The 12,924-nt window shown below is 40.8% G+C and overlaps 1 protein-coding gene across 21 annotated transcripts in view; it reads right to left on the bottom strand.

Annotated features, from left to right (window-relative positions):
- Positions 1-12,924, bottom strand: part of BICD1 (BICD cargo adaptor 1) — a 129,288-nt gene that overhangs the window by 61,084 nt on the left and 55,280 nt on the right. For all 21 annotated transcript variants that reach the window (XR_014516289.1, XR_014516290.1, XR_014516291.1 and 18 more), the window contains exon 3: positions 11,917-12,129. Coding sequence is in view for 14 of the 21 variants with exons in the window: in XM_083461936.1 (XP_083318062.1) it covers positions 11,917-12,129 (213 nt within the window). In the remaining 7 variants the exon portion in view is untranslated. The remainder of the gene's footprint in view (positions 1-11,916; positions 12,130-12,924) is intronic.

Here is a 12,924-nt window from a genome sequence, read left to right as displayed (position 1 = left end):
TTGAATATTTCATTCCAGCTAAGCGTTAACCACAAGCAGGGTGCTACAAGGGAACCCCTTTTGGTGTTTTAGTGGAAACAGGAATTAATCTATTTGGGTCAGAAGATTGGGAAGATATTGCCTAACAGAAAGTAGGTGATATTGAACATTAGTCAGAATACACCCATTTAAATCAATTATTTCAAAGAGTCTATTCTAGCTAATATTGGATGCCATCCATCTATATAAGAAGTTGGTGCACCATACTAAAATATGATAAACAATAATTTAACAATGTCAATGACAATATTGTCACCTTGGTTTTTCTATAAAAAACAACCCAGCAAATAGGGAAGCTGCAAAAGGCAGCTATATATATCTGAAGCATTTGTCACCCAATACCTCATTGAATCCTGAAGCTTAGCAGTGGATTTGACCATTACAATGAAAGAGTGAGACCACTGTCTGACCTCCGAATGACCCTGTGTCCTCTTCCTGGATGCTGACTGGATTTGGCTGTTGAGAATGGCTAAAAGTAAACAGCTTGCCTGGCACAGAATCATACATTTAAAAAGTCATTAAAGTGGAGTGCATGGGTTTCTTACTATCCACCTTCCTGCCATTTTCATCACTGCCATTTTTCACTTAGGGGTACTGAGAGAAATCACAGAACAAACTATTAGATTGGATGATGAGAGCCAAGAACCTATTTGCAGTATCAAGAAAGTGCCAAATTGATAAAGAGTTTTAGGGTTTCAGTCAAAGAGAGAATTAAGTCATAAAGCATAATCTTCATGGAGAATGGAATCCAAGCACACATTGTAATGCATAGCATTGTCTCTTTTGCCTTTATCATTAGGACATCATTTTCTCTTTGGTATATTGTCATAACTGTCCCAGAAAAACAGGCAAAGTCTTTATTTTTATTTCCGTTTCATGAAAAACTATGCGAGTTGTATAATAGTAACAAACTAGAAGCCAAAGTGGTGTTTGTTCAGTGGGAACCAACACAAAGGATGTTTTTCATGGATGCCATTCACAGAAATGGTTTACGAAGAAGGTCTCATTTTAGTGGACACTATAAGGAAACTATGTAAGAGCTGCTGTAAGAGCTGTAAAGTGCTGAAGTAAAACACTGCTTTTCACCATACTCTATTCTTGTTGTACATAGTTTTGCAGAGGTTGCAGCAATGAATACTTCACTTGCTTTGTTGGTAATTGGTAAAAACCTGTTTTCACTCTAATGTACCAAATAAGATAAAGTAAGAAACTGCATTATGATAAAGAAAATTGCATTATGATAAAGTAAGAATGAAAGCTTGTTCTCACAGTGTCTGTTAGCCACACAGGAAAACACTTTGTCTGAGTAAGGTCACCTCGTAGCGAGTCAGTTATGCGTTCTTGCAGTCATGCACAGCATGTGGATTTTGTCTCATCTATACAAATGTAACTTTTTCAGCAGATGCATAAAGCCAGCTCACAACATGGGCAAAGCTTTTCCGCCGCTGCTGTACACTGAAGTTGCTATGGGAGGGGGTTGGTGTAGGGGGTGCTCTGTGTCAAATACATAACAAACAAAAGAGGGATAAAACCCCCAGCAAAACACAGGAACAGTGGGGACTTTAGAAGCCATCCAGATTTGTGAAGCATGGTAGACAATGCGTTAAAACTTATCTGATCTGGGCAGATAACTGCACAACAGCTGCTGGGCTTGCAAAAAATAAAAAAAGAGCAGCCACTGGAGATTCTGGTGTGCCTGCAGGTTAGAAGACAGAATTAATGAACAGAAAATCTTCCATGATAGGAATGTTAATTAGTTCAACTAACACTATACACCTGGTTTTCAAGATATAAGATTGAAGGGGAAGGAGGTTAGAGGATCTGTCTTCTACACAGTATGTTTTGCCCTTCTATAAGACCTTATTCAGCAACAATTATAGGATAGTTGAGCAGCTGGGCTTACTGCAGCTCCAAACAGGAAGTGGAAGAATGGGTATTTCACATGAGGAAAGATTCCAAGTAGAATGGATATCTCTTTGCATAGTTCAAAATCTACTTTGCTCTTTCACAGCTAATTTTGGCCATCTGAACTGATCTGTTGTATGGGCACAATGGGCCACCAATAATCTTCTGCTTTTAGAATGGAATCTGTGCCCATTTCCCAGAAATAAGACCAATTTAGCCATTTAACAACTTTACTGAAACTTCAAAGCACGCAAGTAACAAATCAAAGATAAACTAAAGAAAGATAATTGATTACATAAACAATAGTTTAAAAATCATAGTTATAAAGTTATTTTTCTCTACTACTGTTCAATAAAGAAAGATATAATGATATTACAAGGAAGGAAATGAACATAACCCTCCAAAGGCTACCAGTCATCCAAACCTAAATTAATAATTCTGTGGTTAAAATATTCCTACCAATGTTATATCAATTAAAATAAAGGTTAAATCAAAATAAGCTATCAATCAATCAATCAATCGACTTTATTTGCATAGCCGACAGGCCATAGCATCGAAGGACAAACACCGACAAAAATACATTACAAATATAGATACCATTCCCCCCCCCCCAAATGGCGACGGAGGTAGCAGCCTAGCCAGAACCTCCCGTCTTCAATTAAGCTTTTAATTAGGTTTTAGCCATCTTCTGACCCTATGTTTATATTTTCAGTTGTCATTTTGTTTCCTTTGCTTTAAGCCTAATGGTTTATTGTTTTACTGTTTTATTATCTACTGTTTTATGGCTCAACTCAATTTAGCGTAACAAGGAACGCTAAAGAAGATAGATTGCAGTCTTTGCAACTAACGCACAGCTTTCATCCATGGAAGGGAGGCACGAACCCGCTGTATCGTCAAGGCTGAGGGAAATTATTCCCCTTCCCAAAAATATTTCCGCGGTGAGCGTTGAAAGCCTTAAAGCTGAGAACTAAAGACAGAAAAGGGAGCAGAAACCCTAGAGGCACACCGAGATAAGGGGCAAGCATAAAACCTTGCTTGTAAAACACCCCCCCCCCCCCACCATTCGAAGGTGGGAAACTGGAAGATAAACATAATCCATCTTCAAAATAAAAAAATTCCTTCTAGTAGCACCTTAAAGACCAACTAAGTTAGTTCTTGGTATGAGCTTTCGTGTGCATGCACACTTCTTCAGATACACTGAAACAGAAGTTGCCAGATCCTTCTATATAGTGAGAAGGTGGGGAGGGGTATTACTCAGAAGGGTGGTGGGAATGGGTGATTGGCAGATAGCTGAGATGAGCCTGTTGATGACTCTTAACGACTGTAATAGGTCTTACAGGAAAAGGCAAGGGGTGAGAAGGTGAAAAATGGCTTAGTCATGTATAATGAGATAAGAATCCAATGTCTTTGTTCAGACCAGGTCTCTCCATGGTTTTAAGTTTGGTAATCCATCTTGTGATTGAGACAAGTGAAGCCAAAAAACCCAGGACTAAGAGACTCCAGCAAACTGCTCCCAATTACCTTTTTCCATGCTCAACATGGTCCTTACAAGAAAGAACTATATGGACCTGGGAATTGCACCAATATCACCTCAGGGGGAGTGGGAGCCCCGAAGGAAGCAAAGTAAAACCACCAATTACTTCCCCTATTAAGAAGGGAGTAAGAATCCACAGCACGAGAGCACTCCAAAAGAAATTGCCCTTACTGTGCTGGATTGGTCATTACAACGCAAAGACTTACAAACTGAGTTTGAAAGACCAAATTATTCCATGAGCTGGGCGCAGGAACTGGACCTAGCTGAGAACGCCTTGATGACCAATTCCCCCAACCCCAATGACCTCGAGCACCAAAAATCAACCCAGAATCTCAGGGAAAACCAGCAAGACCCTCAGAATCTCAGGGAAAACCAGCAACTGAATTAGAAGATTAACATACTTTCCTCTTAATTTGGTGTAAATTATTCATAGTTACCAGGGTACAGCTTTTAGTCTTAATCTGGAGTAGTCAAGACCACTCAAGTGCAACTTTGAGGCAAAGTTCAGTTGGAAAACTGGTGCAGGGCGAAAGAGTTATCCTACTTCCCCCAGTAGTGTAGCGTGATTCCAAACTACTCCCTCCTTTAGTTACCATTTTCTGATGTTATTTTTTTAAAAAAGCGAGTGATTCTATTCATAGATCTCCTGTCCCACATCTAGTTTGGCTCCCAAATGTTAGGCAACATTTCACTCCTTCATTTGGAACATTTTATTAAAACAGTACTGTAACATAATTATTATTCTGGTCTGGTAAAAAAAACACCTAGCACTCCCCCCCCCCCATCACATTAGATGTAAAAGCATTGGGTAATGAAGGGACAGGTTACCCAAACCTAAAGTGCAGCCACCCGAGCAGGGGCCCAAACTTCCCAAATTCTTTCTTCAAGGATTCATGGCAGATCTTATAGACTGTAAATATCCTGACCCCGCTGACGCAAAGACCTTGCAAGACAGGCTGTCAGCCCACGTGCCCAGAGATGGCACCAGGAGTAATCCTATAGTGGGATGACCTTTCTACCCCAAGATAAGAGTGCAGAAACAGGAATATCTGTTTCATGCTCAAGGATGTAAGCTTACGTATACAAACTTACGACGCTGGATTCATACATAACCTGTCCCTTCAGTAGTTTGCCTCAAATTGTAATTATTCCCAAAACATGGACACAATGACATCTGGATGTTTGCAAATCAACATTTCAGATTAACAACAGGCAGCTGTTCATCTTCCATCCTTTTCATATTTCAATGAATGCATTACCTCCTCAAGCTCTAAATCTTAACAAAACAGCAACATCTAAATTACTCATTAATATGTTCCTCGCTTCTATCACAAGCCAGAAATGGGGGACCAACTAATCAAGAAATAAAGGATTCAAAAGAACCTCTAGGGATCAAACAGTCCAATTAGCTTCTCTGAGACAAGTTATAGTTCTGAGGTCTGCAATCCAACAGGATATTTGCTTTACACCAAAACAAATGAAATCAAACAAGGGAGTGAAGAAAAAGGAACAAGAGTCTTAGCACTATATACCGTATTTTTCGCTCTATAACACGCACGCGACTATAACACACACATAGTTTTTAGAGGAGGAAAACAAGAAAAAAATATTCTAAATGAAACAGTGGATGTATGATTTTTGTGGTTTGTGCTGTGGCCACAGACGCGATCTGACGGTGAGTTTGGGGTAGCCCAGTGCAAAAATCCTGAGGATCCATGTGGATCCATGCTTTGTAAGCACGTTTTTGCACCACTGCGGCCCCAGGCAACAGTGGGTACGTGATTTTTTTGGTGCAAGCTGTAGCCATGGACATGCTATGTGATCTGATGGTGAATTTGGGGTGACCCAGTGCAAAAATCATGAGGATCCATGTGGATCCGTGCTTTGTAACCACGTTTTAAGTGGGGAGGGAAGGAAAAGCACCCAAGGGACAAGGAGCACGCGTGGGGTGTGTGGAGAAGGATGCTGCTAATAATGCAGAAGAGGGGTTTAAGGGAAGAAGGAACACGCGTGGGGTGGATGGAGAAGGATGCTGCTAATAATGCAGGCAAGGGGTATAAGAGGAGAAGGCTCCTCTCCTCTCCCGCTTTGCTCCTTTAAAGTAAGCAGGCTCTGCTTCTCTCCCACCTCCCCGCTCATCCCCGGCTTAGCGAGCTGAAAAACTTTGCTGCTATTTAGCCAGCTGAGTGGGGAGGAGAGAGGGAGAGAGAGCCTGCTTGCTTTAAAGAAGCCAACCGGACAGGAGCCGCTTACACTCGTGTAAGCGGCTCCTCTCCTCTCCCGCTTTGCTCCTTTAAAGCAAGCATGCTCTCTGTCCCTCTCTCCTCCCCACTCAGCAGCTCTTCTCCCGCTTTGCTGTTTCAAAGCAAGCCACGGAGGAGGGCAGGAAGGGGAACCATGGATCCTCTGCTCACGACTGCAGCAGATCCCCCCGCCATCCGTAGGCATTCGCTCCATAACACGCACAGACATTTCCCCTTACTTTCTAGGAGGGAAAAAGTGAGTGTTATGGAGCAAAAAATATGGTACTATATCACAAGCTCAAAACAGCTTTCTAAAATACCAAGAAATACAGACAATTGGACATGTTTTATATTGTCATTGTTATGGGAATTCTAAGGCCTTATATATATAAAATAAATGTTCATAAATGTACAAGGCAAACACATACATAAGCATACAAACGTGTCTGAAATAGTACAGAAGAACAATCCTTAAGCCATTTTGACTCTCCCAAATTGATCTCAAATATTTATCTGAGAGGAGGAAGGAAATGTGGAAAGCTTTCAATTTGTCTTTGGACTGTAGGGGTTTACACTTCCCTGTAAATACAGTCTGGCAAGTATCTGTTAAGCTGAGTGTTATGTATTAAAGTTCTCACCCTGGCCACCAGGAGTATCGTGTATATAGTTTTCACTCAGGTGCATGTCAGTTAATTTAGGCAGGAAACCCTGGGTTGTTGTTGTTACAATGTTGACAGCCGGCTGCCTATAAAAGCAGGCCGGCTGAGCTGTTTGCTGTTCAGTTCAGTTCAGTTCTGTTCTGTTCCAGCTTACAAATAAAGAGCTGCTTTGGAGAAATTGCTGCGTCGTCTGATATGTTCACCCACAACTTAACACTGAGCACACTATCAATATGCGTAATAGATTCAGGAACTAAGTATTTACCATCTCAAAGGAATGGCCAGGCTACCCAGAAAAGGCAATCAGATAAGGCATTATCAGGTATCCTGGCAGACAGAAGCAACACACTCAAATTTCTGCTGGGGACCACTTCTTTCTGTGATGTATGTATGATGTTTTTGGGGGTGGTCGTGAACTACAGGGTAGGCAATTTCAAAAGTCTATATAAGAGCTTGCACACCGATGTTCTGGGTTCCTCTCCTCCCTCCCTGCGTGGCAGGACCCTGTTGCAATAGTTCAATAAAAATCATGCTTACTAGCTGCTTTGCTTCTCAATACTCTCTGGTTGGCCTCTGTTATTTTCTCCTGATAGAGAACCTACATAGGGACTCTATATGGGCTCTTGGATACTCCATAAAGGAAAAAGGAGCAGTTTTTTCTTAAGACAGTCACAATATTTTTTTTAAAAAATAAGAAGACAGATTTATTAAAGATGCATGTCAAGAAGTACAGTTAACACAAGGAAAAAACAATGGACCAATTCAACGAATAAATGAAAAAAACCAAGATATAATAATGTCATAACTTAAAATTAGGTGCTCTACCCCACTTATGGTTTATACTATATGCTCTTAGTATGTGACTGGTGTGGCAAGTTGCTCAATCAAAAATAGCTTTATGGGTGGAGATTCAGTCAAATGAGAGAAATCCTTTACAATTTATGTCTTGCTTGTGCTTCCAATGTTGCTTTGAGCACAGAATAATTTACCTAACTTCACAGCACACTCCGACTCACAAACTTTCATCTTAAAGTTACTAGAATTCACCCAATGTAATAACTAATGACTGAACCATCTAGATTTATACAGATGAGAGAGCACTACTGAGAAAGATGAGTGCTGATCCGCCTTTTTGTGTATTGATTTGCTGGTTAAAAATAACTTATGTCAATTCCAGACTGCTCAAACACTGAGGTGGATAAGTCAATTACTGGCAGCTTTTGTACTTGCTATTAACAGCTGAAGAGACACTTTTTGCAAACTTTACAGCCTGATGTAGGTTCTTGATAAACAGCAGGGCAGGCTTGGCTCTGATTTACAACCCATGATTTACCAGCATTTGCTGCAGGTCTCCTACTACTGCAACTTTGCAACAAAAATTATCCTGCAATTACTATATCACAAAAACACTAAATTAATTTACTTGCCGACAAATATGATTACGGCAAACTCTAAGGATTAGAGGATGGTGATGATGATTATTTTATTTGTACCTTGCCCATCTGACTGGGTTGCCCCAGCCTCTCTGGGTGGCTTAAATATTAAACATTAAAAACATAAAGAAAAATAAACAACTTTCTACCAATATAGAAAAGTTTTCTTGCCTGGTCACCTGGAAGTGATTTATACTCACACTAGGCAACTGGGGAAGGATTTATGAACAAAAGTAGGGGAGCATAAAGCTGTAGCAGAAAGCTGGAGGAGATGTGAATGGTCCATTTTCCCATTGGGGGGGTCTTTGAGAGAACCTTAAGTATCAAATCACACTGGTTCTAACTATTGTTATGAGAATTTTAAGGTCTTAGATATGTAACAAATGTTCAGAAATGTACCAAGCAAACACGTACAGAAATATATAAACAACGTGTCTGGAGCAGTAAAGGAATACAGTCCTGAAACCATTTTGACTCCCAAACTGACCAAATGTTCCTCTGTAAGGAGGGAGAGGGTGAGGGAACCTTCCTATTGTCTCAGGAATTAAGTGATTACCATCTCAAAGGAATGGCCAGACTACCAGGAAAGGCAATCAGATAAGGCATTATCAAATAACCTGGCAGACAGGAGATAAACAAAGCACTCAGATTTCTGTTGTGGACCGCCTTTTCTATGATGTAGGGATGATGTATCTGGGGGGTGGTTTTGGGCTACACCCCTTCTGTATGTATGATGTTTCTGGGGGTGGTCTTGAGCTCCAGGGCAGGGAATTTCAAAATGTCTATATAAGGGGAGGCACACCTTTGTTCTGGGTCCTCCTCCTGTCCTGCGTGTGAGGGGAGCACCCTGTTGCAACAGTTCAATAAAGACCAGGCTTACGAGCTGCTTTGCTTCTCAGTATTCTCTGGTTGTCCTCTGCTATTTTCTCCGACCGATAGAGAACGTACAAAGGACTCTATAAGGACTCTTGTATACCCCATAAGGGAATAAGGGCAGATTTTGTTTACAACACTATTCTAGCTGGCTATGAGGGAATATTGCTAGGTCACCACATGCTCTGGTAAGTAACATGTTATTGGGGCTGGGTATAAAACCTAAAAAAAGGGATTCCAAACACAGACCAGGAGCAGTGGGCTATACACCTTGGCATTGCTCTACCATGCTGCCAGTGAGTACAAGGTATGTGTGAGAACTGCAATCAGCATGCCCTTGGAGTGCCAACATGTCCATGTGCATTTGTTTACAGTGTTGCACTGGGATATGTTTGCTGTGCATGTGTATGTTGGCGACTGGCCATGCACGTGTGAGGCAGGGTGTATGTGCATTGTAGATAGTGTGTTGGCAGAATTGGACAGGCGTGAAAACCTCCTTTAAACTATTACTGGTGATTGATATAGCAATAACTAGCACATTCCGTAGATGTGGTCAACCATGCATTAAGAACAGGTCAGGGTACGATGTTTCATGAACTCAATTGAACTAAACATTCTAGGGTGGGTGAGAAAAGAATGTGCAGAAGGAAAACTTCCCATCATAAGCCCCTGCCACCTGTCTCCAAACAGGGTTTGGATGCAGTAGTTTTTGCAGCAGCACATCTCTGGTGTCTGCACAAAATGGCAGATTTCCATAGTTTATCTATAATGAGAATGGAAAGTCTGAATTACTAAGAATGCCCATTTAATTTACTTTCAGCAGTGTGCCCTGCATTCACAATATTTACAAACAGCAGAGCAAAAACACTAAAAGGCACTTTCTTTAGGATCTCATGTGAAACAGTGTAAGCTCTTGAGATACAGAGCCCCCTGTGTGTGCCATGATAAAAATCTGCACGCTCTTTGCTTAGCATACATAGGCAATCTCAACTCACCAATCTACAGAAAATCCCAAGGATTACTTCTGGCAATAAAGAGCCAATAAACAAAGGATCATTCATTAAAAGCAAGTAGGCAGGAAGGCTTCCAGCTAAGTTAATTGACCTTTGAGGGAGAAAATGCAGCTTCCTAAACTGCAAGAAATGATGCGACCAATATGTTAAAGAACTAACTGCTTAAGGCACTTTGAGAAAAACACTCAATGCAGATGAGGCACTGAATTTTCTGGTGAAAAAAATATTTCTGAAGAAAATAAACATTTGACTATAGAAGAATTCTGATCTGAGAAAGAACAGGGGCTAGCATAACCAACCAACCAACCAACCTCCTTTATTGGTATAAAAAAGTGCATCATATACATGGACCAGAACACAGCACAGTTAACAAAACATAGTAGGAGATACTTTAGGATAAAACTGGCCAGACATCATGAGGAAATTTCATAGCATCGCTCAAAAATCATGTCACATTCTCCACAATGTCATTACTACAATTGTTCAGCAGATGAGACACTCTGGAAGAATCAGTGCAATAAATCCCATCCTTCAATAAGAGGGCCAAAAATATATTTTTGCATAAAATGGACAATAAAATAAAACAAAACGTGTGTGATGGTTTTGATCTGTTTTGTGCCACAACGGCAGTATCTTTCAGATTATGGGATTTTCAAGAATCTACCTTGCAAAACTGCAGATGGTAAAACATTAAATATTGCGAGGGAAAGAGCTCTGTGTAGGTGGGGATCATAAAGCTGGTGTAAATATGGAGTGTCCTGGCCAAATGAGGGTGGAATTCCCAACCCCAATAGGGAACAGGTTTTGTTGGCTGCACTGCAAAGGGTTTGGAATTCAACATCTAGGATTCTGCGCTTGATTGTCTGAAATGCTTCCAATTGTGGGAGCATAAGCGGTGACTCGAGTGATAGGCCACAGGTTCTGATTTTGCTCTCAATGCAAGGGCTAGCATAACATAAAAATGGACTTGATCTCAACCATTTTTGAGGACCAAACTAGATGTTTCATGACTGGAATTTCCAACATCTATTTATTTCTCAAAAAACACCTGCAAGGCTGGGATTTAGATTAAAGCTATGATGAAGCAGAAGTCTAATACATCTTGGAAAAGAGGAAACTAACCACAACTTGGATGATTTAGCTATTGTGCAAATAATTTGTATGCTTGTTGTAACATGGAAAATGAAAAAGTGTGTCTATTGTCATGTCTCGGGCATCCAGGTTGGCCACACCTACACAGCCACTTCATGTACAAAGACACTTGTGAGAACTGCTGCTAGAGGAAATTGCTGCTGATCTTTATACACCCTTATACTGGTCAATGTGTGTGATGGGTTGCCTATAAAAATGAGCCTGGACTGGACCCAGATCAGAGCACCAAGGAAGTGGACAAGCACACACAGAAAGCATAAAGAAAACCTGCAAGTACCACCATGAGTATTTGACTCTGCTCTCTGCAAAACCAAACAGCAGACATGGCCTTGATTGTCTGGAGACTTGATTCATCTTTGTTCTCTTCCACTAGGGTAAAGGGACTGACCACCTGTCTAAACCAGAGGGACAGCACATGACCAACGTAGGGGAGAGGGGAAATCCTTTGTGTGTGCTTTTATTATCTGCTTATTAACAGGGAAACAGGTGGCACTGTGGTCCAAACCACTGAGCCTCTTGGGCTTGCTGATCAGAAGGTTGGTATTTTGAATCCGCTCAATGGTGGTCCATTGCTCTGTCCCAGCTTCTGCCAACCCAGCAGTTTGAAAGCACTCCAGTGCAAGTAGATAAATAGGTATTGCTGCGGCGGAAAGGTAAAACGATGTTTCTGTGCGCTCAGCCACTTGTCACAGTGTCCCGTTGTGCCAGAAACAGTTTAGTCATGCTGGCCACATGACCCGGAAAGCTGTCTGTGGACAAATGCTGGCCCTCTCGGCCTGAAAAGTGAGATGAGCGCTGCACCCCATAGTCACCTTTGACTGGACTTAACCATCCAAAGGGTCCTTTACCTATCTGCTTATTGCTAAAATGTTGTGGTATTCTGCTTAAAGAGATTAAGTCATGAATTGATCTAGTTTGGCATAGCATTGTCTTCATTCAGATGGAATCTAAACAAACCTGTGACTACTTTTAATTGGCCTAAAAATGGAAATACAATGCTACATTTTAAACAAACTGTAATTAGAATCCAGTCTACATCTCACACCACTTTTTAACCGGATTTACCTCTTTTAAGTCGTGCACAATCGCCGTCAGTCGTTCATTCTCTGCCTGAACGTTGGTAACAACAGCCCTACTTTGTTTCAATTCATTCTGCATTTCCAAAATCTTCCCTAGGTAATAGGCTTCCTTGGATGCAGACTCCTGGAGGAGTGTCTCCTCACGTGTCTCACCATCTTCAGCTACTTTGCGGTGTACGGAGAATGACTGCCCAAATGCCTGCAAGAGTAAAAAAAAAGGACTATTGAAATGAAAAAATATAAATATGTCATTAGGGATGTGCTGTATAATTTGAGAGACTAACTGTCACTATATAAAATGCTACTGTCATTAGAAATGAGGAAAAAATCTGAATATTCGTAGAAGTTAGAATGCTGGATTAGTGCTGGTCAGACTCAGGTTCAAATCTGCACTCAGCTATGAAGCTCACTTGATAACACTGGCCTAGTCCCTATCTCTTAGCCTAGCCTATCTCCCACCTTGAGCACCTTGTAAGGAAGGGTAAGACATAAACCACATAAATGATCAATAGCAGAAGCTAAGCAAAAGATATCCCATACAAATCAGTGTGATCAATTAATTACAGATTGAAAATATGTATGTTTCTTAAACAGGTGTAAGAGATTCCCCAAGCAAACACTATTAACTGAATAACTGCAAAACAGATTTTTCATTAACAATAATAACAATGAAAACAATTAAAATATATCACAGTTGCAGAACTAGATTACACCAAGCTGGAAACTAAGTTCTGGATATCTTACAAAAATCAGGTCAATTCTCTTTGAAACATGCCCCTCTACAACACTTAGACAAACGTCATATGGTTTGAACACACACACACACACACACACATTCATAAATATGTTTTTCACCTACATATGTGATGGGTGGAAAGCAATGTTGTAATAGTAGTAGTAAACATTAAACATTTAAAAAACTTCCCTATACAGGATTGCTTTCAGACAGCTCAAGGGTTGGATAACTCCATAATCTCCAACATTTCTCCAATGA

Source organism: Podarcis liolepis (assembly GCF_965112155.1).
Source record: "Podarcis liolepis genome assembly, chromosome: 10".
NCBI lineage: Eukaryota > Metazoa > Chordata > Lepidosauria > Squamata > Lacertidae > Podarcis > Podarcis liolepis.
The sequence above is the reverse complement of the archived record's forward strand: the minus strand, read 5'-3'. Positions and strand labels throughout refer to the sequence as shown.